At 44.7% G+C, this 26,381-nt stretch overlaps 1 protein-coding gene across 1 annotated transcript in view; it reads right to left on the bottom strand.

The window, feature by feature from the left end:
• Nucleotides 1-13,556: 13,556 nt before the first annotated feature.
• AOAH (acyloxyacyl hydrolase) overlaps nucleotides 13,557-26,381 on the bottom strand; it is a 156,453-nt gene continuing 143,628 nt past the window's right edge. Inside the window, exon 22 of the mRNA XM_090048689.1 lies at nucleotides 13,557-13,685. Within this exon, the coding sequence (XP_089904815.1) occupies nucleotides 13,557-13,685 (129 nt within the window). The remainder of the gene's footprint in view (nucleotides 13,686-26,381) is intronic.

Genomic DNA, 26,381 nt, shown 5'->3' with positions numbered 1-26,381 from the left:
AGGCTGAAGAGTCCCATGCCTCTCAGTCTCTCCTCGTAAAGGCCTGTTCTCTTGTCTTCTAATCATGTGCATGGCTCTCCTCTGGACTCTCAAGCTTCTCTACATCTTTTCTAAAGTGCAGAGCCCAGAACTGAATGCGCTGTTCCAGCTGTGGCATCACCAAGGCCAAGTAAAGTGGGAGGATGACTTTCTGGGTCTTGTTTGAGATGCATTGGTAGATCCAAGCCAGGGCTTTTTTTGCTTTGCCGGCTGTGGCATTGCATTGGTGGCTCATGTTCATCTTCTGGTCAATCGCAACCCCTAAGTCTCTTTTGGTCATGGTGCTAGTGAGTGTAGCACTGCCGAGCCTACAAGTATGATGTGGATTCCCCCTTCCTGAGGTGGAGCAGCTTGCATTTCTCTGTGTTGTATGCCATCAGGTTTTGATCTGCTCACCTTGTGAACCTGTTGAGATCGGCCTGAATTTCCAGCCTTTCCCCTAGCATGACCAAGCTTTCTCATAATTTAGTGTCATCTACGAATTTAGCCAGTCTGCTTCTGATACCTGAATCCATATAATTGATAAATATATTAAAGAGTATTGGTCCAAGTACAGAGCCCTGGGGGATGCCACTGCTCACCATGTGCCACGTTGACATGGTTCTATCAATTACCACTCTCTGGGTCCGACCACAGAGGCAGTTCCCGAGCCATCAGACTGTGAGGTTGATGAGGCCACAGTTCCCCAGTTTAACCATGCGGCCTTCATGGGAGACCAAGTCAAAGCCTTTTTTGAAGTCCAAATAAATTATGTCAACCTCTTCTCCTTTGTCCAGGTAATGCATCACCTGGTCATAGAAGGAAATGAGGTTGGTCAGGCAAGACCTACCATATATTGAAAAATATAAAGCCATATATTGGCTGTCTTGTAGAATGTTGCATTCTGTTATTAATGGGTTTTTTTTGTTTTGTTTTGTTTTGTTTTGTTTTCCAATATCTTACCAGAGATTGAGGTCAGACTGTGATTGGGCTGTAGTTCCCTGGATCTTCCTTCCCCACTTCTTGAAGATGGGTACCACGCTAGCCCTCTTCCAATCTTTAGGAACCTCTCCCAAGTGCCAGGAGTTCTCAAAATCCTCACTGTTGGCTGCACTATGATGTCAGCCAGTTCCTTAAGCACTCTTGGGTGCCCTTCATCTGGGCCAGCTTATCTGTGGATGTCCAGCCTCTAAAGGTTTTCCCTTATGAGATCTTTGCCAGTGATTAGGTGTGTGTTGACCCATACCCTGGCAATCCTGTATCTTGTTCAGCAGGATGATCCCCTCGAGTTGGTGGAAGACCAATGCAAAGTAATTGTTAAGGAGATTAGCTTTTTCCTGGATGTTAGTTGTCAGCTGCCCTATTTGATTTAGCAAGGGTCTAAAGTTGCCCTTGTTTTTCTTCCGACTACCCATGTGTCCTAAGAAGGACTTTGTTGTCCTTGATTTCTGTAGCCAGTTTGAGTTTGATTTTTGGCCTTGGCTTTCCTAGTTTGCTCCCTACCGGTACAGGGCAGTACTGAGTACTCCTCCTTGGTGATGTTACCTGACTTCCATCCCTTGTAGGCTAATCTTTTCAGATACAGGAGGTCCATAACTCCCTTATTTAGCCATGGGTGTTGCCCAGCCCTTTTGCTACCTTTCCTACAGGCTGTGAAAGACTCTCCTTGTGCTTCAAGGATCATGCCCTTAAGGCGCAACCACTCATTGTGGACTCCCCTCTCTATCAGATCATGGTTTCTCAGGGTCTCAACAACCAACCTCCTGAGCTTATGAAAATTGGCTCTCCTAAAATCAAGGATTTCTGCATTGCTGACTGATTTTGCCAGCTTTGCAATGCATAGAGAAAGTGATCAACTAGTGATCACTGTCTCCCAGCTTCCCTTCAATTTTCAGGTTGCTCACTAGATCATCCCCTTTGGCCAGTACCAGATCTAGGAGTGTCATACCTCTTGTTGGCCCTTATACTTCTTGAGACAAGTAGAGCTCGTCAATGCAGATAAAGACTGATTAGATTTGGCAGAGTGCTCCTCCCATGAGATGTCAGGGCAGTTTGAAGTCGCCCATAACAGCCATGCACTGAGAGCATGCAGCCTGTGCCAGTTCCATAAGGAATGCTTAATCAAAATCTTCCTTTTGGTTAGGAGGTCTGTGGTAGACTCCTACCGTTATATCCCCCTTACCATGGTCCCCCCAGTAATCTAACCCAGAGGGTCTGAAATCATAGATTCATAGATGTTTGGGTCCAAAGGGACCTCAGTAAATCATTGAGTCCAACCCCCTGCCCTGGGTAGGAAAGAGTGCTGGGGTCAGATGACCCCAGCCTGGTGCATGTCTAGCCTCCTTAAAGACCCCACAAGGTAGGGGAGAGCACCACCTCCCTTGGAAGCCCATTCCAGATTCTAGCAACCCTTACCATAAAGAAATTCTTCCTCATGTCTAACCTAAATCTGTTCTCCATCAGTTTGTGGCCATTGTTCCTAGTTACTCCAAGGGGTGCCTTGGTAAACAGCATCTTCTATTCCTTGCTGTCCCGTCCCCCATGAATTTGTAAGCTGCCACACGATCAGCTCTCAGCCTTCTCTTGTGGAGGCTGAAGAGATACAGGGCCCTCAATCTCTCTTCATAGGGCTTTGCCTGCAGGCCCCTAACCATATGAGTGGCCTTCCTCTGAACCCTCTTGGGGCTGTCCACATCCCTTTTGAAGTGTGGCATCCAAAACTGGACACAGTACTCCAACTGCATCCTGATCAATGCTGCATAGAAGGGAAGTATCACCTTTCTGGACCTGTTTGTCAGGCACCTGCTAATGCATGATAAAATGTGGTTAGCTTTACTGATCGCTTTGTCACATTGACAACTCATGTTCATCTTGGTGTCAACAATGACTCTGAGATTCCTTTCTGCTGCTGTGCTGCTGAAAAGGTCCTCCCACAGCCTGTAAGTGTGCTGGTGATTCTTTCTCCCTAGGTGCAGCACGTTGTACTTGTCCTTGTTGAATTGCATCCTATTCTGTTCTGCCCACCTTTCCATCCCGTCCAGATCCACCTGGATTCGTTCCCTACCCTCTAGTGTGTTAATTTTACGCCATAATTTGATATCATCTGTGAATTTGGACAGAGTGCTTTTCATGTTCTCACCCATGTCACTGATGAAGACCTTAAACAGCACAAGTCCAAGGACCGAGCCTTGTAAGACTCCACTGCCCACTTATTTCCAGGTCTATACCGACCCATCCATCACCACTCTCTGGCTGCGACCCTTAAGTCAATTTGCCACACACCTGACTGTGTAATTATGTATGTCACAGCTGCTCAGTTTATTTATGATAATAGGATGAGATACTGTATCAAAGGCCTTCTTAAAATCCAACTATATGACATCTGCCTTGATTCCTGCGTCTAAGCGTTTTGTGACCTGGTCATAAAAAGAAACAAGGTTAGTCAGGCAGGATCTACCTGCTATGAATCTGGGCTGGTTGCCCTTCAGCATTGTTTTCCTGTTGGACTCCCACAAATGTTATCCTTAATAAATTTTTTCAAAGGTTTTTCTAAGGATAGAGGTGACACTAATTGGTCTATAGTTACACAGATTATCCTTCTTCCCCTACTTGAAAATAGGTACAACATTAGGCCCTTTTCCAGTCCTCTGGGACCTGACCTGAGCACCAAGAGTGCTCAAATAGCTACATCAGTGGCTTTACTATGACACTGGCCAATTCCTTCAGCACCTTTGTATGAGGATCTTTTGGGCCTGCTGACTTAAACACATCTAGTCTTTCCAAGTGCCTCTTCATCAAGTTGGCACTAACAGTTGGTGGGCTGGTGTCCCTTTTGTGCCTATCTGTGATCCAATTGGGAGATTTGTTCTGATCCGTGTTCAGGAATATAAAAGCAAAAAACTCATTGAAGAGCCTTGTTCTCCCTATCTGTCACTAATTGCCCTAGTTTGTCCTGTAGGGGTCCTATGCTACTCTGCATCTTCTTTTTACTCCCTATGTACCTGAAGAAGGACTTTTTGTTGTCTTTAATTTTTGTTGCCAGCCTCAGTTCCATTTCTGCTTCTGTTCCAGTCTGCTTCTCAGTTCCATTTCTGTTCCAAGTCGCTCTTCTTGGGTGTCAAACTCCTCTTGTAGGAAAGTGTACTGCTCCCTCACAGAGAGCTACACCCCTGCCCTTTCTAGCAACACGATCCCTCCTGTACAAGGGATAGCCATCTATATCTGTGTTACGGTCACAGGTGAAGTCCCACCAAGTCTCCATTATTCCTATGAGCGTATTGATTTTTGTTTAGCAGAAGGGCCAGTTCCTCCTGTTTGTTCCCCAGGCTCCTTGCATTTGTGTAAAGGCAAGTAAGCCTGCCATCGGAAGCCCAGCTATGATTCCCAGCACTTCTAAAAGAGTCCTGTCCTTGGGCTGGGGTAGGAGTGAATTCACTTGTGCTGCATGACCTGATTCTGCGGTTGACATCTGGTGGGCTTGCACTGGTGGTTGTCCATCCCCACCCTGGCAAGCTTGGTTTAAAGTCCTGTTGAGTAGATCAGTCATTCTGGCCGAGAAGAGCTTCTTCCCTATTAGAGTGAGGTGGAGGCCATCCCTTCCCAACAGACCGATGCTTAAAATCTGCCTCTACCTCTGAAGTGCGGACTATGGTCAAAGAAGTGGAAGCCTTCATGATGGCACCAGCGCTGCAGCCTTCTGTTGGCTTCATCAATTCATCCCTCCCTCCTGTGCCTGTGACCCATAACTTGGAGGACTGAAGGAAAAACTACCGGCACCCCCAACCCTTTGAGCCCCACCCCCAGAGCCCTGTAGTCGGTCATAACCTCACTGGGATTGCTTTGAGCCATGTCATGTTGTGCCCACATGGATGAGGAGCATGGGGTTGTGGTCAGAGGGCCAGACGTGTTTTGGGATCCTCTCAGCTGCATCCCGAATATGGACTTCTGGGAGGCAGACCTCATGGGCCAAAGGGTTGGGGTGGCAGATCACTCCCTCTGTCCCCCTTAGAAGGCAGTCGTCCATGACAATCACTGTGTTTCTTCCTTGGGGTGGTTGCAAGTTGCATTTCTTCCTCAAGTGCTAGAACTGCTGGCTTAGCTGGCTCTACTGATGCTGTGAGAAGTTTGTATCTATTGTGAAGTTCCAGGGGGTGGTGACCCTGGTGCAGTGTGTCTTGGGGCCAGTGACAACCTTTGTCCAGGTGTCCTCTACTGGATTTCACAGGAGCTTCTCTTATTCACCCTTGTCCTGCCAATCATCCTTGTGCTTCCCTCTTCATTCTTCAGGCAAAGAGTCAATTTCCTCTTAGCCACCCCGATGGCATGTGGCCTCTGAACTGCAGCCTGGTTCTCCCCTGTTCAGCACTCCAGAGACTCCAACACAGAGCAAACCTCACAAGAGGCTGTGTTGTTGCTCTTGACTCCAGGTCAGTTGTTCCAGGCAGCCCCCACAGCCGAGAACCAGGGGCCCCATCTGAGTGGAGGCTGGAACCATGGGTTCCAGCTGGGTGGAGGCCTCAGTGGTACCAGAAGAGGAGGGGTCCCAGACATCATGGGGATCTTTGGGGTGTGGCACATCATCACCGTTACATAGGTAGTAGCAGCCTGGGCTATTGCTGTGCCGACCCTTCTCTTCCGGCTTATCACCTAGAGCCTTGCGGCCCTCCTGCACGAACTCCCATGCTAACTTGCGTACTGGGACCCAGAGCACGCTTGTTTATTGGCAGAGCAGCATAAAACTTGCACTAACCATAAGGTATGTCCAGTAGAGGACTTCTGTTTCTAAGGTACTCCAGCTTTCTGAACACAAACAGTTTCCTGGAGACCTAGAGGGGAAAGCCTTGCCAGTAATGGAGATGCTGCAAGATTAAACAATCTGAAGGAGTATATGAAAAGACATCTCTAACTTAGGGGAAAAGAGCTGATGCTATCTGAGGTAGCAATATTTCATCATCATAAAGAAATGTACCCTCCCACTCCCTGTTTTTTGTTGGGTTATTTTTTCTCTTTATTGCCTGAAATATGGTGAGTTTTTGAATATTAATGAATGGAAACTTCTTCGTGTACTTTTTGGTTTACGTACTCTACTTTTGGTTAACCCACATGCAAGACTTGAGTCTTGGGCAACCACGTCCAAATGTCCTGCATGTCCTTATGCTTTGCACCAGGGCTGAAAAGGGGTGGAACAGCATAACTGCCATCTGTTTCCTTTTCCATCTCAGATTCCACTGCAGGAGTTAAAGCATGGGTTGTATATTACACAGAGAAAATTCAACTTGTACATTAAGTTCAAATGCGTTGTTTACTTTCTATAATAGGAGTCCACCCTTGATGACTTGAGTAATCACATGATCTAGAAGAAGTATAGTCACATGATCTAGAAGACGTGAGTATGAACTTCATTGTAAAGAGTTGTAGTACAACCACTCTTAAAAAAAAAAAAAAAAAGGATCAGAATTTGATAGTTCTATGATAGGTGTCCATTCATAATGATACAAACACGACTTTAAGTGGCCACCTGAGGGATATATGAAATAGGAGTATTTAGCAGGGAACCTGCCTGAGTCGCAGCTTGCGTAGCCAACTACCAAGATATTGGCGCTCAGCTTCCTGGCTGTTGTGAATCTTAGGTGCTGAACTCAGAGCTGTAGTGGTAAGGAATCTGAGGTTTAGGCTTCAAGCAATCTACTACCTGAGAGTCATAGGCTGAGAACTCCTGTGCACACAATATGAAGCGATATTGGGTTAAGTTCTTGTCAGAGTTGCTATGGCTGGTAACCCATTTCAGAGTATTACATTCAAACCAAACTGATAAGTATTAAGTATGCTTGAGTGATTGTAAATTGTCATGGAGGGCAGTGAAAGGTTTGCTCTTCCACCTGGCACTTTTTTTTTTTGGATATTAAAATCTGACCTGGATTATGGGTTTCAAGCATTGTCCTCTGGGATGGGGGCTGGGAGTCACCTGGAACTGCAGCAAGAGCAGAAATGAATTGGCAAGTGGCTATTTAAACTTTTGCTGCTTTTATAAATACATCCTATTAGAGGTGAACTATGGAAGTTTTCTACTAAAGAGAAGAATTGAAGAGGAAAATGGCTGGTACATAAAGACGTGATTGCTGCTGTAATTCACTAGAGCTAAACGCAGACAGTCATAAAGCCTGAGGGTGAATCGATTCAATCTAGGCAGCTTCCTCTAAGCTGCATAGGTTGAACTGACAACGAAGTAAACTGATGTTCAGTTTTCAATTGGGAAATGTGCTGACCCAGGCCAGTAGGTGGGGGATGCTAGAGCACATCTAGCCTGCTGGCCATTGCGGAGGGAGCAGAGGGAGACTCACAGGAGCTGAGGCAAAACCGGCTGTGGAGGAGCAGGAGAATTTCCTTCTCCCTGAATTCGTGGAGACTCGTAGGGACTGAAGCAAGCAGCTCTGCCAATCTGGAGAGGAAGATTCTCCTCAGCTCCCTGGGACTGCCCCGGGTTGGGGGACCCTGGGCTGGGGTAGGAGAAGCCCCCCAAGGCAGGGGCTCCCTGGTGCCCCCACGCTGGGCTGCGTGGGCAGGCACCCAGCCTGAAGGACTCCTTCTCCCTCCCTTCTGTGGCAGCCACTGAACCAATCAGCAGCTGGGAAAGGGGTGAAGGGGTGGGGAGAGGGCTGCCAGGGTCTGTAAAGCCCCCACCACTGGGGCTATCCCTCTTCCCATGTGTTGTGTAGACCCTGGCTGGGGGCCTTTTCCCCTCCCCCCACATGGGCTGACAGAGGCAGGCAGGAAACAGGCTAAGGAAGAGGGGGCAAAGCAGTCCTTGCTGCACTGGAGCAGGCAGCATAGCCCAGGGCTGCAAAGCATCCTGGCATGCAGGGGGCACTGTGAGATAACTTGAACCAGGAAGGGATCTGGGACAGAAGTTCCATAAATCAGTTTGACCTAAACCAGTTGCATCCAACTAGGTTTATCGTAAAACAGTTTTAGTCATTTTGAAAGCAGTTTACGTGCACTGAAGTTCTGTTCTGTTACAGATTTAAGCCAGTTTTTGTTCACTTAAACTGATTTAGATGCAACTTCTGTCCCTAGCTCTGATTCCTTCCCTAATATGCTGCTAATTCTCCACTTCTGCTTTGTGAAACTGTGAATGCTGCAAACGAAAGGATTGTTTAAAAAGAGAAGTGCTTAGATTGGAAGATTTGTAGGTTTTTAATGATATCCATGGTGCTCATTCTGCAAGTCCTTACAGCCATAGCTGTCTCTAATTTTAGCTAAATGAAATAAGAGACAGGGCCCAAAAAATAACTTCAGAACTAAATCCTCCCTGAAAGGTAGGTGGTTTCATTTTTTGAAGTTTAAGTCTCTTTGATTTGCAGTTGACCTTTTCTTTTGGTGTAGTAGGTCAGGCTAGGCCAAACTACCTGGAGGTAAACAACCAAATTCTGGAGGGGGTTCTAAATGTTTCAAGACGGCTAAATATCTCACTTCTTTAATAATGGATTCTTCAGAAAAATATCTGGGAAGCTGAAGGAGGAGAAATATTTTATTTCTGTGAGCTAAAGAACATTATAGTGCCTCCAGAATAAACAGCTTGTAAAGAATCCAAATCTTCTTCGCATCCAGTTGTTGCTAACACTGACATACCAAGTATTATGGTCTTTCAGATTATGGATTGGATAAAAGAGTAAGTGGGTGCATCTACACATACAATTAGCATGTAGCAATACATTCCAGTTCATGCCAGAATTGGCAGTTCATGCCAGAGTTTATTGCTCTCAGGCACAGCATTTACACATGCACCTAGGACCATAGTATGAGCTGGGATGCAGCATCCCCAGTCACTGTCTACATATGTGTTTTGGCACACAACTACTCTGCTGTAAGATAGTACTTGTCCTAGACAGTACTATCCTACAGCAGCGTTAATTAATTTACCACACCCTAAAATGGGCACTTCTGTAGACAGTGACGATTTACTGCAGAGCTAATTAGTCAGCTCTGCAGTAAAGCACAGGTGTAAATGCACCCAGAGGCCTGAAACTTGACATTTACTTTTGGGAGTAGCAGTACTTGCTGCAATTATGTTTGAACTTTATAGTACTACAGTATTTCTCCACTGCCAAAGAAAGTGGTTTTGCTAAAGTTTCTGTAAGGATTTTTCACCTTTCCACAGCACACAGAGGTTGGTATGAAGTTTACAGCAATAATATTCAGGGTAGATTTCATTTGAGTGTACTCAGTGTGCCAGATTCTGATATTTACAGGAGTAAAGTTGGAGCTGCTGCACTTATGTCATATTAAACATGTACAGTACCAACATTGTTATCAATATACTCCAAAAATGGGGGTGGCTAAACACCTTACTGATTGTTAATGGCTATAGAAGTTAGACTGTTTCCCTTAAAAAAAGGGAACCATGGTGTCAGTCTTCTGAAAGGTGATGGCTTGGCAGGCCTGAAGATATCTTTATGCACAAATAGCAATTGCACTAGTTACAGAACAAACTTCCTGCACACTGCCTGATTTAATGTTGAGCAGGAGACATCACCTGCAGGGCATATAAAGATATGGTTTAGAATCAGTCCTGATGAGTATCAAGACTTTTTCTTGAGGCTGTCAAAGTTGTCAGTTGTGTGGGTTGGTTCTAAGAGGTGGACAAAGATTCACAACTCACTCCACAATGTGTTGATTATGCAGAACCAATTTGGCTTTGTCTGAACTATGCCCCAAAGTGTAGAACTTCTGTATCTAATCGCCAAGCCCCAGATCTATGTAGTTCCCATTTCCAAGTCTCTCTTGAATGGAGCACCAATATTTACCACTACCAGGACAAGCTAATATAGCTCCCTTGAGATTTGGTTAGGGTTGCTTTTAGATTGTGAAGAAGGTGTTCCATCAATTTTGTGTAAAACTATTTCCTTTTCTCAGAAGTCCAAAGTATTCACTGATACAGAAAAGAGACTACAAATATAGTATGCTTTGCTCTACATTGAGACATTTACTTGAAGATATTTTCTTGTTTACTATGTTATAAGGAACCCTTAAGCATTGCTTTATTAAAGGATATGCTGAAATGGAATCCAATACTATATGGTCAGGGTACTTGATTTTGTTTTTAAACATATGCTTCCCCCTTGCTCCCTCAATTACAACTTTGCAATATTTTGGTGCTAAAATAAAATAATTGGATTCTTTGAGCAACATGTGTCACTACTGATCTGGTAGTTCTATTTATGGTAATATGGATGTTACTTTATTTTTAATGAAAACAAGAAGGTTCAGCAGAAATTCTTCCTGAAAGTAATGGAAACATTTAGTTTAAAGTCATCACTGGACCCTGGCAGGGACATATTCTCTAGGGAGTAGGCAGTTTGTTCTCTTCTGTCTGTAGGGCTAGGGACAGAAATTACATATACACTGGTTTAAGTAATCAGAAACTGGTTTAAACCTGTAACAGAACAGAAGTGCAGTGCACATAAACCAGTTTCTAAATGGCTGAAGGGGTTTAAGATAAACCTGGTTGAATGTAGTATCAGACTTAACTGATTTGGGTCAAACCAGTTTATGAAACTTCTGTCCCAGACCCCTTCCTGGTTCAAGTTAAATCAGTCCCCCAGCATCCCAGCATGCTTTTCAGCCCTGGGCTGGGCTAGGCTGAGCTGTCTGCTCCAGCAGAGAAGGGTTGGGGTGAAGGGAGGCAGGGACTTACCCCCCTCCCCAGGCAAACCCTGGCTGGTGTCTGGGGGAGTGAGGGTTAAACACCCCTTCCCCTGCTCAAACTTACTGCTAGCTGTGATTGTGGATTACAAATCCCATAGGCACCTGGAAGCAACCCCTGCCTTTCCCTGGAGGCAGGAAGAGGAAGTGATGAGCCTCCCTGCAGAGTCTTGCTGCTGTGAGGCTGGACTGCAAATCCCTTGGGGGCAGCAGGAAGAGGAAGTGAACACACAGCCTATGCTGGTTATGTGCCAGAGAGCTGTGCTAGAGCACCCCCCAGCTTCTGGCCTGAGCTACTGTAGGCATGTGGCTGCATTTTCCTGAATCAAAAATAAATGTGTGTCTAGTTTAATCTCTGCAGTTTAGACTAACCTGCAAAGAATGAACTGATTCAGCCTTGGGCTTTTTGACCGTCTTTACTTAGTCTAGGTGATCAGTAGGGATCCTAGTTTTCTGTTTGCCATGGAAAACCATGGATTTTTGTGCATTTAAACAGGGGTTTTTTTTTTCTTTTTTCATGTGGAAAATTAGGATCCCTGGTGATCAGCCAGGCTTCTCCCATCTAGTACTCAGCTTCCATGTAGCGTTCAGAGTGCATCCTATAAGATTGTATTTTTCCTGTAATAGTAGTGAAAAGCCTCAGCCAGACGGGAACTCTGCAATACTAGACTGGATTTTTGACCAGTCAAAAATACACAGTCAATTAACCTGTTAAATATTGTCAAATAATTGCTAAGAATTTTAAGCATTAATTTATTAGAGCAGTAATGAGAGAGGCTTTAATCTTCATTAGGTTAGATAACTTTATGCTAATTACAAACACAAGTTTGAAACAATGAAAAATCTAAAAAAATTGTAATGAATTATAACCAACAATATTAGGTGAGTATAAATGTGAACAATGTTGACAACTGAACAGTTCTTCTTCACCTTGGCTTTCATCCCAGAACTGCAGGGTGGGTGCAAACAGTTGTAATACAAGAAGCAAAATAAGAAATAAACACACAAAGTGTGAGAGACAAGTCAGGTTTTTCTATGCAGCTGGTTTAGGTTTTTCCCTAGGCACAGGGGAGCTCCTGCAGTCCCATGTGACTAATGGTGGGGAGGGAGCGGGAAGGGAAATGAGGCTGGAAGAGCTCAGGAGAAAAGTAGGGCTAGGGTACCTGCTCCTAAATGGACTGATAGTGGCAAGCACTATAGTGGCAACTCGCACAGAGTACCATTCCTAGGCTCCTGGCAACCCCAAGAAAACTTTAGTATTGGGACCCCCCTTCGCCAGAGATAATGATAATTAAAAAATTACCATTTTCCAGCCCCCTTTCTGTCTGGGCCCCAGCCGACCGCCTGGTTCACCCATGCCTGTGTCTGGCCCTGCTCACACAGCACCTGCATCCTGAACATATTCAGAATGTTGCAAGATCAGGCCTTGTTATTTACTGTGTATTACAACAGCGCAAAGGAACCTTTGTCACAGATGTGCAAACCACCATGCAAAGGTAGAACTAACAGATATTCCCTAGCGCAAGAGTTTGCAGAAATAGGATCAAACACCACCTGTACTTGGTGTAGTTAGCTCCACAGACTAAATCATATGCTATCACTTGTGTACAGCAAGCTTTTCTCATCTGGTTTGTGCTGAAAATATGTAGTCTAATGATGATGGAATAAGAAAAGTGGCAAACACTTCATTGGGCTGGCTTATGTCTAATCTATCTCTTGATTTTTGTTTAAGATGGGGGCGGGGGGAAGCACTTGACAAATGTAACAGTGTTATAACTACTACCAGTGATTTCATCCCTGCTCTGTTATTTACTCACTGGGCCCTTAGTAAGTTTACTTACCGAGAAATTCCATTAACTTCTGTGGTTCCTAAAGTTATTGCGAGTAAAAGCTGCAGAGCTGGGGATCAATATCTTGTCTGACTTAATGGCTATGGATGGCAGCTTACAAATAATGTAACCAGTATTATTACATCTTAAGGCAAGATTGGTTTTTTTTGCAATTGAAAACAGCTTCTTAGGAAGGATTGGGATTACTGTTGCTATTTATTAATTTAAAAATATCCTTGCCCAATCAGAATTTGCATTTGGCAGTATTACTTCACATTTGCTGTTTAATATATTGACGCAGTCATAAGAATCATCATTTGTCCGCATTTTATGTCAACATCCAGTGAGTTCTGTTGGATCTGGTTTACCTATTGGCCCATACAATGGGACAGTGGGGGCTAATCTTGGTGGGTGTGCCACACATTAGCTCCCACTACTTCCTGACCTATGCTCCCTATCCAACCTGGTACTCTGCTTTTTGCTTCATTCCCCATGTTCTCTGTCCCATCTGTTGCCCTATTTGCCACTGTGCTGTTTTTCTGGTCTGCTGCATGCTGTACACTGAAAGCACCTGTGACACTTGTGACTCGTGTTTCAGGTTGGCCACCCCTGCAATGGGGGATAACAGAAACATGCTCTCACAAAAGGAACTTGAGGTAGGTTTTGGAATTTGCTATGTACAGAATAAGCATTTTTGGATTTTCATACTGATGCGATAAGCAGCCCTATGAGCAAACATCCTTTGATTTATATTCATGGCTCCACAGCAAATGCATAACCAAAGCTAAAGTGTAGATTTCTCAATTGGGTATGTGGCTTTTCAGTAGATAAGCGCTTTTATGCTATTCTCACACTTACTGGCTCTTTCTGCTGTTACATTGATCCCAAAAGGCTGTCTTTAGTTTGTATCTTGTTTCAGGATGCAATCCCCTCCCCTCCCCCTGCCCGCCCCCCTGAATATGGAGCACATAGGAAAGAATAATGCTGCATGGCTCAACAATTCTGAACTCAGTGTCCTCCTTGATCTCTGAATACAGCTTCAATCTGACTGTTGAATGGATTCTCTTTTCCAAGCACTTGAGGCCATTCATGTAATGCCTTCTGCCAGAGAATTCTTGCCCCAAGTGCTGTAGCAATCTGCAAAGAGTGTATAGAAATATGGTCAGTTTCTTATTCTGCCTTTGCTGGTTGCTTTTATCCTGCGGTAATGCTTTGAAGCCTTATTTCTACTCAAGAGCCCTATTGCAAAAAGCACTGCACAATCACATAATGAAAAGATGGTCTATCGTCTCTTCCCACCCTGGGTTTGGAGAAAAGGAAACCTGAATTGGAGGAGTGACCCTTCCTTAGCAATGTTCTCCCTCCCCCTCTCTTTGTCTCTCTCTCCCCCCCCTTAGTACAGTTGGGCACAAGGCTACACCCAGGCAGGAACCAGGGGCCCAGTAGGCAGGACCCAGCACAGGAAGAAGCACTGCACCACCATGGCTGCCAAGATGAGGCATGGCAGTAGCAGTGGGGAGTTGTGCCCCTACTGCTGCCAGATGGGCAGGGTGTGCCTCACCTTGGTGGCCATGGTGGCACAGTCCTCCTTCCTGCACTGGGTTCCACCTGTTGGGTCATGGAGGTGGCTCCTGCCTGGAGCTGGTCCAGCCTGGGTGTAGCCCCATATCTGACCGTGGGCACAGAAATCTGGAGGGAGAGCACGTGCCCCTCCCACTCCCTCTGACCTGTCGCCTGTGTCCTCCCACCCTTATAGACTTAGTGACAAGGAGCTGTTCTCCACCACTGCCTGACTGCCACATGCACATGCACATGCACATGCCATGTTACCCTCTGTGTCCTATTTCCCACAGCTCCTTGAAGGCTGGAACTCTGACAAATGGCAAACGGAAAACCCAGATTCCTGCTCATCAGGGTGAAAAATAAAATACATTGCTTGTACAGATGCAAGTGGTAAGTGGCACTCACTAAAGTCTTTGTTTTCTTATTTTTACTTTTATGCAAATGTATATGTGGTATGGCAAAATAAATTGTCTGTAGTATTCAGGGATGTTTAAAAGTTGTCTTTCATGTAGTTGTAGTGCTTCTGCATTGTCAATTTTCTGTTAAAACATCTGGGGCTGACCCAACCCCTCCCCCCTGCCCCAAGGTGCTCAACAGGCATAATTTCAAGCATTCCTCCAGAATTTAGAAGCACAAGAAGTCCTCATAGCTAAAGGGATTTGTGTTTCTAAATCTCTTGGGTACTTTTGACAACTTTTACTTCCAGCTAAAATCCATGGAACCTGCACATGCTCAGCACCTCTTTTAATGACATCACACCTACTTTTAGTATTTTAAACCAGTTAACAAGCTCTAGTTCACCACTGGTGCTGGTTGGCTGCACATCCCTTCACTTGTGGAGTGTGTTAATTGATTCAATGTGACCTGACTATTAGGACTGTGTGAAACAATATCATTTCATTTCGACGAGACAGTGTTTCATTTAGAGTTTTGTTTGTTTTGAAACCACTGTTCCATTTCGTTTTGTCGAAACTGTTTCTCTGTTTTGACATTTCACCCATAGGCTATAATGGGGAAGCATGAGACTACTTATAACTTTGTCATTTCTTTCCTGATTCAGATGAAATGTATAGGGATGGTAGCCCCTTCTGAGGCCATGAAGCCTACCAAGTTTCAAGGAGATAAGTGTAGGGGATTCTGAGAAATTGTACCTCCAAGTCTTGAAAGCAAAACTCATATCACAAGTTAAGGCACAGTGGGGTGAAAACAGCAGGCATGGTAGCTCCTGCTGAAGCCACGAAGCCTGCCAAGTTTCAACGAGATAGGTGCAGGGGTTTCTGGGAAACTGCACCTCAGGCTGCTGACAAGCAAAACTTGTGACATGGGTAACACTGTGTGTGTGTGTGTGTGTGTGTGTGTGTTAAGGTATGCCCTCACTGGTGCTGGGGCCTCTACATGATACATTAGTGTGCCCCAATTAGGCTTCTTCCTCCCCTACAGTCTCATCCCAGTCCACCAGTTTAAATGACAACAGGTTAAAAAATAACTTACTGAGCAGCAGCACAGTAGCACTATCAGAATCTCAGGCAGCCAAACAATGACAGAACCTTTCTTTCCTCTCCTGCAGGAGCTTCTCCAGCAGCTGCTAAAGAACTCTGCCAGTCCCAGCCCTAGGGCTTAGATGTGTCCAGGGCCATGAGTCCTTCTGGTCAGGTGCTAGGGTTGCTGGTCCAAGGACGTGACACTGGCAGACAAGGTCCTTTCCTTCAAATCAATCTAATCTGGTATCTTTTAGCAGACCAACTGAATAGTTACAGAAATATATCTTAGCAAGCTTTCAAGTTGAAAATCCCACCATGGAAGCCATGTCCTTGATGAACATTGGCAGTGCCTGTGGTGGAGAAGGAGACTGGCTGGTGGATGGCATGCTAGCATGGGACAGTGGATCCCCCTCTTCCATGTCCCCTACCTGTGTCATTCTGCTTCCCTGACTCTTCACCTACACCTCCATCCACTGATCCAGGGTTTGGCTGCTGGAAATGTTGCTCTTCACCCTCGGCTCACACATGGTGGCCATCATGTGGACTGCACTAGACTGCAACGGATCAAGCCATTTCGTGATGCCCTCCTTCAGTCACCTTACCAGTGCCTGCATGTCTGGTAACAGCGGCTTGCCCCAGCCAGGAAAGTTGATCCCCTGGAAGATCTCCATTTGGCTGTGAAGTTCCCTTACTACAGGGATCACCTGGCTAAGGAGGGAACTGCCAGCACTGAGGGTCTTGGTGGCCTCAAGGAAGGGCTTGAGAACCACCAAGATGTGGGAGATGGTATCCCACTCATCTCTGTTAAAGGGGGGCCGCTGATCCCAATCCCCCTATGCAAGGCCATCTCATAGATGGCCTTCTGTTGCCCGACCAGCCTCTTGAGCATCAGGTATATGGAGCTCCACTGAGTCTCCACATCCTGCATGATTTTGTGCTGTGGGATGTTCAGCTTTGTTTGTTTGTCCTGCAGCATCTTGCCCCACTTGATGCTCTGGTAGAAATAGCCTGCCACCGTCCTGCATTTGGAAATGCACTCACTGGTGGTGCTGGTGCTGTCACCGGCAGACTAGTCCCCCTTCAAGGCATCCCTGACAATGAGGTGGAACTTGTGTGCCACACAGCGGATGCCAACAAAGTTGACACTGAAGACCACTTTGACCATATTTTTGGCAACCATGAACCTGTGGGTGAACTTGCCCTGCTCAAGAAGCCATCCCTGCACCAACCAGTTCATGGCCCCATGGTATCTGTTGCCATGTGGGACTCATCCACCACCTCGGCTTGAAGGCAAGCCCACCAGCGGCCTGACTGGTTGCACCAGTACCCTGTGAGGGAGAGGTAGGCGTGATCGCCACCTGACTGCTCCAGATGTCCAAGGTGAAGTGTAAGGCCAGCTACGGACCTGCCTTGCGCAGCTCCTCCCTCAAGTACTTCCTGTATGCCTCATACAGAGAGGGCACCACTGTCCTGCTGAAGGTGGTACATGTGGGCACTTGGTATGATGTACCATAAGCACCATGAGCCTCCTGAACCCTGGCCGCTCAACTAAGAAGGGCTGGCCATAGACAGCAAACATCTCCCCAGTGCTGTGGATGACCTCATTCGCCCCTGCAACGTGCCCCGCTTTATGTCTGCCTTTCCCCCACTGTTCCAGGGTGGCCTGCCTCTGCTTTGTGGAGATGGGGGCTTCAGAGCGAGAGGGAGACTTCCCTTTGGGAACGCTCCCGCTGGTGCCAGGCTGAGGAGGAGCAAGGGCAAGGGGGTGGTGCCTGCAGACATGCACCAGCATCCCTGTGGTGCTCATGTGTTTTGTTCCCTTGTCCTGGCTGGTTTTGGCTCGGCAGTGCAGGCAGGCAGATAGCATATGTGGCATCATCTGCCAGCTCAAAATGATCCCAGACCACACTACCCACTTGGTTCTGGGGTGTGGGTGCCTGTGTGGATCCTGCAATTTTCCCTTCCTAAGCAGGTAGAGGCACAGCAATGGGAGAAGTGGACTCAGCTGAGCCACTAGCCTCCGAAATCTTTACCTCAGCCTCCTCTGAAGTGCCTTCTGTAGAAGGAGATCTGGCTGAAGGGGAAACTTGAGGGGTGTGGAGCACAAACTCAGCTGATTCCCCCTCCTTCCCCAAAATTTCCCCGGAACTGGCACTCAGATTCAGATCGAGCTCCAGCTTTTCCTCTGGCACTGGAAGGCTCAGCACGGGAAGTGAAATGGGGGTGAAGGAGACTGTCGTGCTGGTGCTGGTGCTGGTGCTGGTGCTGCTGTTTGTTGTCATGGTGGTAGGAGTGGAGGTTATGGCTGGTGCTTATGGAGGGGATGCAGACTCGAGCACAGGCAGTGGCACTGATCCCCTCTCCTTGCTGCTTCTGGAAGCTTCATCCCTGCTAGTTGTAAGAAAGAGGCTGCAGCACCATTTCAGTGGGGAGGGGGGGACTTACACCACTCCTCCTACCCCCTCTTCCACCCCTCCCTGAAGGCTTGCCGGCTGCCTTTCCACCATGCTTCATGGTGTGTTTCATAGTGTCTTGTTTTTATAAAAATATATAACTCTATCTGTGTTCCTATATAAATTCTATAGTGTAATATGCTGCAAGATATAAGTGTATAGAAATAAACATATATAAGCGTATCCGCCTTCCTATATACATCCTATAGTATAATATGCTGCCAGATAGAAATGTATAGAAATAAAATAATAAAAAGGCAATCAGGACTTATAGTAGAAATGATATCTTTTATTAGACCAACAAGATTTTTGCAAAAAAATTCTTTAATCACAGACCTGGATACTAGAAATAAAATATAAATGTATCTGCCTTCCTATATCAATTATATATTATAAAATGCTGCAAACTATAAATGTATAGAAATAAAAATATATGTATCTGCCTTCCTATATAAATTCTACAGTGTAATATATTCGATCCAATTATGAAATTACAAAGAATAAATCAATGAATATAATATAATAACAAAATAAAAGGGTCTAGAAAGAAAGCAAAAGGTATTGTGGAGTCCCACTTGCTAAGCTAGCAAGTAGGAAATCAAATGAATGGTAGTAGTAGTCTTTGTTATCTAGCACTCCTGAGCTGCTGGAAGATAGCTCAGTAACTGTCAGACCCCAAGGCAGAAAGCGGAATAGTTCAAACAATGCTGCCTTTTATGCTGTTTTTCCATCCTTGCCCCACAGCACTGGGATTGGCAGGGACCTCAGGGAAGGATCACAGTCACTGGCCAGCTACACAGTCAATATGAGAGCAGTCCTTCGTCCCCCTCCACCCTCTTCCACCTCCCCCTCCTTACTTTTTGTTTCCCTGCAAGCAGGCCCAGCTTGAGCTTTGAAACTCGAAATATTTTGAAACTTACAAAACTTTTTGAGTGCCCTCATTTCATTTCGAGGCTGTTTTGAAGCCCTTTGTTTCATTTTGATTTTGCTGTTTCGAGCTCAAAACAAGTCAAAACAGCATCAAAATGAAACAGCCAGCAAAGTTTTGCACAGCCCAATTAACTAGTCCCTTCAGTAAGTGCACCTGATACAGTCTCCCCTCTGCTACATTCTATGTCTCTTTTGCTGTAGGAGTGTAGGGACAACGTCTGTAATTTTAGTGTTGAAAAACACTCCACAGAAGCAGCTTCATTTCAGCCTGATTTTTCCTTTTACAAAAATTCTTCATACTCAATGTATTTTTACTGTAATTTCCGACCTGCTAGTTCTACCTCTTCATTTCTGATAACATGGTAGCTTTACTTTCATTTCTGAAGGCACCCTGATTATAATTATAGAGATTAAAGTAGGACTAACAAAGACCACTGCATTAAGGGTCATGGTGGATGTTTCAGAATTTGGGAATAAAATTAGGCTCCAGACTTCAGGATTTTTGTTGATTACATTCTGTGCTTATGCAAGGGGTTTCAGCAACAGCTGAAAAGCCAAAAGGCCTTTTATTCATAGAACAGGTAGGCAGAAACAGCACTGCACTAGTGATGGCTTTCAACTGTGTTACAGGAAAGTCATCTCTTTGGAATGAGATCTTTTAAATGCAAACTATAGTACCTGAGGCTTCTTGCTAAACTAGCAGCAGTATTAGTTTGCAATAAGTGGATGCTGGGCCATATTCTGGTTAAAATACCAAATGTGTTTCTTATCAGCTATTATATTAGTGCCATATGGTGAAAAGCCCTTAACTATAAGTTAGAAACTGGTGCTCTACAATAGCTATCAAAGTATCCATAATAAAACTGTGAGCCCTCCACTGCCATATTCATCCATTTTAGTTCGCTCACACATAGTAGTGTTCTATGTGAGGCAGTTGCTTAAGGCAGTATAGTCTAAAACTATATACTGCAGCTGCTCATTTAGTCGGCACTGCTTCATGTTGGAAATACATCACAGCGGTGCACTTTGATAATCACCGGTTTTCAGAACACTCATTACAACACGATGAGGTGATCTTGGGTAAGCTAATGGTTTTTTGGGTTTAATTGGGCTAGAAAGCCCTCAGCTTTGCTCAGCCATATTCCAAATGTATTGAGTTACTGGTCCAGCTGCAAAGCTTCTCTTTTTTTCCATTTTATTTTTCAGAAAATTATTGAGCACTTTAGAAGTTGAGGGTAGAGTCCTAATCACCAAGGTGTCTAAGTTATATGCTCAGCAAGATTAAGCCTATTTGCAGTGGCTGGGAAAAGTGGTCTTGCAGGCTTGCTGTTTAGTTTTTGTCTGGGTTCTTGGACTGGAGTATGTGTGTTTTCTTTCTGTAAAGAAATAAGCTGTCTGTGTGAGAAACTTTGTTTCTCAGATAGAAATGCACTCTGGCATGATGGAAGGAAATGGAATAGGGAGAATCTAATCACCTTCAAGCTGTGTTTTTTTCCTAGCTGTACCTACTCATCATGAATCCTCCATAGCAACTCAAATGAGTTCTGATTGGGACTCTCAGGGCTTTAGAATGCTTTTGGTGGTTTTGCAAGGCAAATAACTATGGTGGTGCTACAGGATCCTATTGACATGCATGGTCATGTCATCTGTAAAAAGTAATCAATAACTGAAACAAACTGACTCTAGGAGGCGATGGCTTCCAGGACAGTTTATCACAGGATTTTGAGTAAAAAGTGATACAGAAGCTTAAAGGGACCTTTTTTTTTTTTTTTTTTTTAACCAATAGAGCACTTTTTCTTTTGTTTAGAAAACAATGATACAAATTCATCATTAAACCCCCCCCAAAACCCTAAGCTCCAAGTTATTTTCTGCATCCAAAGAGAAAGCATGCACTCACAACCTTGCTTTTGATCTTCAGAAGGAAAATCATCAATATGAGTGTTTGATTTATGCATTCTAAAAACAGATTTGTAAATTTAAAATCCCCCCGCCTCCCAATTTGATAGAGATTTAATGATAATGAGGAAAGTCTGGCATAGGGAGAACTCACTGAAAAATATGGGCACCTAAATGCAGGTATGCATTTCCAGGATGTGGTTGCTCAAATGCCCTTTCATTGCCTTCTTCATGAATAGTTTTCAATATGATATTAATGAAGAAATCTCTTTTTTAAGCCAATAGTCTTAGCCATTAGGTTAGAGAGCAACCTTCTTCCTCTCTTTTGCTCTATAAATATTTAATTACAAAGGGGAACGGCATATTTTAGGGGAAGGACAAGGGGCGTTGAGCCCAAGTCTCGAATTGCTCAGCCAAGCGTTTTTACCAGTTAAGTCATGGACTGACTATGCAAGGCCAAGTGCATACTCCATCCCTCTGGTTGAAACTGGCCACTGGGTGCCCAAGAGGAGAAGATAAGGGGCCAAAAGAAGAACAAACCAGAAGAAGTTGTTCTGTGGCTTGATAATCTAGCTACTGTCCTGGAATGTAGAGGGTTGTGGATTCTGACTCCACTGGTGTCTCTGTATTTAACACTACTCTGTATATGTTTGGGGTGAGGGAAGGGGAGGGGGAAGAGATTGTGTGTCTAAAGTATTGTGACAACTTCTGCTATTGCCTGTACTTACTTGAGGGGACTGTATCAGCCTTACCAGATTTGACATTCAAGTTGCCTGACAAGTGGGAAAATTTAGTTCTGTCCTCCTAGCCAGAGCCACATGGCATTAAAGTAACACTTGGCCAGCGGTGTTCATCATGCCATTATAAAATGAAACTTTAGCATGAAGAGGAAGTGAAATGTTTATTATTGCCCAAGCGTATTATTATAAGTCAGTCAGCAATCAATGCCACGTTCCCCTTGGCCATCACTGCAAAGTACCATGATCTATACCAGGGATCAGCAACGTTTTTGGGCAGAGTGCCAAAAACACCTGCGACCTCGACTTGGAAAATTTTGGTGTGCCGGGGCTGATAGTGGGGGAACCACGAGGGGCCCGATCCTTGTTGTGGCAGTGCAGCCCTGGCCCCTTCCCTGCTGTCTGCTCCAAAGCATATGGTCCAAGAAAAATGCCTTTAAGTGCCACACTATGGCATCCATGCTGGGGGATTGCCTATCCCTGTTCTATATCTTGCAGTAATAGGTTCATAATACAGTACAGTTAAATGTCAAAACCACCCCTCCCCCCCAAAAAGGGGTAGTTATTTTAATAAGTCTAATGAAGAAATCCTGACAGACATTACATCATTTGAAGCGAGACAGCTGGCACTCTGGGCAGAAAAGAAATAGTGCCTATAAATGTATCACCATCATGGTAACAGCAGAAATTCTAGGCAACAACTGCAAGATGCAAATTCTAGACACGAGTGCCATACTTAAAACAAATGGCCAAGCTCAGGGACCAGATTTTTGACTCTCATTAATGTCTACTTTATAACATCTGAGCAGCACAAAATAGATTTACATCTGTTCTAAGGGACCAGTCTCAATTCCCCTTGTACCATAGCAATGCCTAGTAGTAATCAGCTGGTATAGTTGACATGGCCACCTCCTTTGCACCCTACAGAACTGAATGTGGACCAAATAAAGGGGATGTGGATGAAGCACACATGTGCTTCTGCATTCCCTACCATCTTGGTCCTTCATAGATTTAATAGATTTTTGTCCAATCTCCTCTTAAATACCTCAGTCCTCATTGCAGTTGGCTACGAATCAAAATAGCCTTTAACCAGCATAAGACTGAGAAGGCTGTGTAAGCCTACTTTTGCCCTTCCCAGGCTTTTTCAGCATGAATAATGCAATCAGACTTGAGGATCAGAAGCATAATCTTCCTTTTTTGTTGTCAACTGAAGATAGGCCCATTTTGCTCAAATACATAATTCATCCAGTTTCACAAACACTTCACTCCAAGTCCTGCAGTGAAGACTGAGCTTACAAGTTAAGGGTGGCTTCTCCATTTCATTAGATTTAGAAATGTTACATTTGTCTGATATGTATTGTTAGCCAAGCAGGAATGTCTGCTGTTAAAGCAGTCCCATTTCTACTTGGAAAGAGAGAGCTCCCCTGTTACTTCAGCTGTTCAGTTATGGTTATAGAAGATAGTGGAGACTCATTTTAGTATAAGATAGATAGTATAATAAAACTTTAAAACTCCCACCACCTTTGCAGCATAGCTACCACTAAAATGTGAGGCCATATTACAACCAATTGTAATTCCCAATTACCTGCAGGGCACACATGTATTCTGTACTTAGATTGGACCATTAAATTGAAGGCCATCAAAGAAAGCAGTAGTGCCCTTGAAAGCAGCTTTCCAGAACTGACATCACCATGGAGACAGGTCAGCATGATATGACACAGAAACACCTCTGTGAAGTAATCTTTCATTGCTTTCAGGTTGTTCCCATAATTCAGTGTGCCGATTCAACCAGTCTGGAGGACAGGCCAAAGCTGATTTGCCTGTGATACAAAGGTATATGTTTCTGCTATTGGAAGTTATGCAGGTAGTTCTGAACCAATACAGTAAGTCTAAACATAGATGATTAGCTGTTGTTTAATTGGTTTCTTGCCAACCTATATGACAATTTCAGCACTTAAATGATCAAGATAATGACAGACTGTTTGCTATTTCAGTATGAAATCCTGAACTTGCTCTGTACAATGTGATGTTCTGCAGTTTAGCAAATCATACCTATTGTTCTACTATTAAAGGTAAGTCCAGCTTTAAAAATCACAGAAAATTAATTGGCTTCTGGCAACTGATTAAATGCACTAAGGCAGTAAGTCCAATATGAGCCACTTGTGTGCTGAGTCATGGCTTTGGAATTGAACAAAGCTTTAATCGATTAGCTGACCTGTGTAGCAGTCAGTTTTCATGCCTCCCATTACAGAAGCCCACAACCTTATGTGCCAACCTAGCCACACACAAAAGTCTGTACCAAAATGATCTTCCTGCACTTGATAACAGCCAGCCCTTTAAATATGATACTGATATTTGACTTTAAAAACACCTAAGCTCCCTGGAACTACAAGCTCAAATCTCAAGAGTGGTTTTCAGATCATCCTCATGTTAGGAAAACATCATATAAGCAGAAAATGATTCTGCTCAGTTTTAAAGGTCTTTGCGTCCTTAGCCAGAATTTCCCTAGTGCAGAGTGCCAGACACTTTGATTTCACTTAAATACGTCCAAAGAATGGTAACAGCAGTAATGTTTTATAATTCATCAATTGCAAATCTGGAGGCCCTTTATCAGTTTACACTTGGAGAAAGATCCTCAAAAGTATTTAGACACCTAGCTCCTACTGAAATCAACTATATCTTGGGATCTAAGTTTGGATTCTTATTTCCTCAAACGCTTATCAGAATTTTACCTTACATAAGGCAAAAGTCAAGAAGAATTCTACCATATTAACTACCAAATAAAAGACCCAGTGAAGACCATAGGACTCTTTCTTTTGATCAGCTTCACTGACACAATCACATTTTGGAGCTACTTTTTGTCATGTGTTAATTTTCATGTCAGAGAAGTTCTTCATTGTGATGCCTTCATCTTTGCCTTCACAACCCAAAAACAGGCCATCGTGCAGGCAAAAAATGGGAAAGGAGCCAATAGACCCACTTGGCTCAACAGGAGTATTAGACAGCTTTTAAAAAAGAAAAAAGAAGCATATAAACAATGGAAGAATGACTCGGCAACCAGAGAGGAACACACCTGTATCACCAGGGCCTAAAGACACAAGAAAAGGAAAGCCAAGGCAGGCATGGAGATCACGCTAGCATCCAGAATAAAAGACAACAAAAAGTCCTTCTACAGATACATAGTAGGGCTGTGCGAAATTTCGGCAAACGGTTTGTCTTGTTTTGGATTTGGATGCTTTGGCGGCCAAAACACCAAATCTGAAATAAAATGCAAAGCTCTGAAACAGCTCTGAAACAAAACAGGCCATCCAAAATGTTTTGGAAATGTTTCGAAACGATTTGGATGTTTCTGTTTCAGATATTTTGAATGTTTCCAGTTGTTTTGGAGTTGGGCTTGCAGGGAAAGAGAAACTAAGAGGGAGGTGAAGGGGGAGTGGGGAAGGACTGCTTTAATCTTGACATCTGTTGCTGGCCAGTGACAATGATCTGTCCCTGAGGCCCCTTCCAAATCCAGTGCTCTGGGGGAGGAACAGAAAAGCAGCATAAAAGGCTGTTTGTGAACTGCTCTCTACCATTTTGCAGCTGTGTCTGTTTGTGTCTACAGCATGAGCAGCAGAAACTCAGAGCAGCATCTTGCAGCTTGCAAGCTTGGTAGTGCTTTGCTACTAAATTGTAGCCATTGCCAATCCTTTCCTATTTATTTATCCTTGCCTACTCTTCCCCAAAAATCCTGCTATTTGTTCTTATTTCCCCGCCCCCCAAACAAAAAGAAAGCAGTGCTTTGTCTAGCAATGACTCACCACAGTGCACTACAGGAAAGCACTCAATACATACATTTATTACATACACACTCTCACAGATGCACATTTTTTCCAGCACATGAAATGTGCTGGAAAAGGCAGATGCCAGGTTTTCTGGCCGGGGTGGGAGAGGAGGCAGAGCTGTAAGTTCCCCCCTCCCCACAACTTAGATGCAGCCTCTTCCCTAGCACTAGCAGGCATAAGGCTTCTGGTGCTGGTGACAGCAAGGAGGTGGGACCAGTGCTTGCTAGGGCTGTGTGAAGCTTTGGTCCCTGATTTGATTCGGTGGAGATTCAGCCTGTTTTGGTGGCTGAATCTCTGAATCTGAATTAAATCAAATGACCCTTTAATCTCTCTGAATCAAATTAGAACCTTCCAAACCGATTTGGGGAGATTCAGAAATTTGGACACAGAGACAGCTTTAACTGCTTTTTCTACATACTTCTAGGTAGCAGGGTCTCATGAATGCTGTGATGCTGGGGTGCATGGAGTGTCCCACAGAAGCATGGGGGGGCTCCCCAGCATGCTCAGCCACAGACCCGGAAATGGACCAGAAGCACTTCCGCTCCACTTCCAGGTCTGCCGAGGAGCACGCAGAGGGTCTGCCCATGCTCCCCAGGCTAGGCGACTGGTGCTTCCTGGGTTAGGGGGGGCACCTGGGGTCCCCCATGACCGATTGCTGAGCTGGGGAGGTGCAAGAATGGGGCCCCTGAAGGGCTCCCTGGCAGACCTGGAAGTGGACTGGAAGTACTTCTGGATCACTTCCAGGTTCGCAATCAAGCACATGGGGGTCCTCCCACACTCCTGTGGGATGCTCCATGCTCCCCAGCATCACAGCATTCACAAGCCATGCTTGCTACCTCAAGGTACATAGAAAAAACTTTTAAAGCTGTGTCTGTGTCCGAATCACTGATTCTCTGAATCAGCATCTAATCTTCAGATTTGGATTCTGCCGAATTGAATCAGGGACAGT

Source organism: Crocodylus siamensis, chromosome 5 (genome assembly GCF_052110815.1).
Source record: "Crocodylus siamensis isolate JL-2025a chromosome 5, ASM5211081v1, whole genome shotgun sequence".
Lineage (NCBI taxonomy): Eukaryota > Metazoa > Chordata > Crocodylia > Crocodylidae > Crocodylus > Crocodylus siamensis.
The sequence above is the reverse complement of the archived record's forward strand: the minus strand, read 5'-3'. Positions and strand labels throughout refer to the sequence as shown.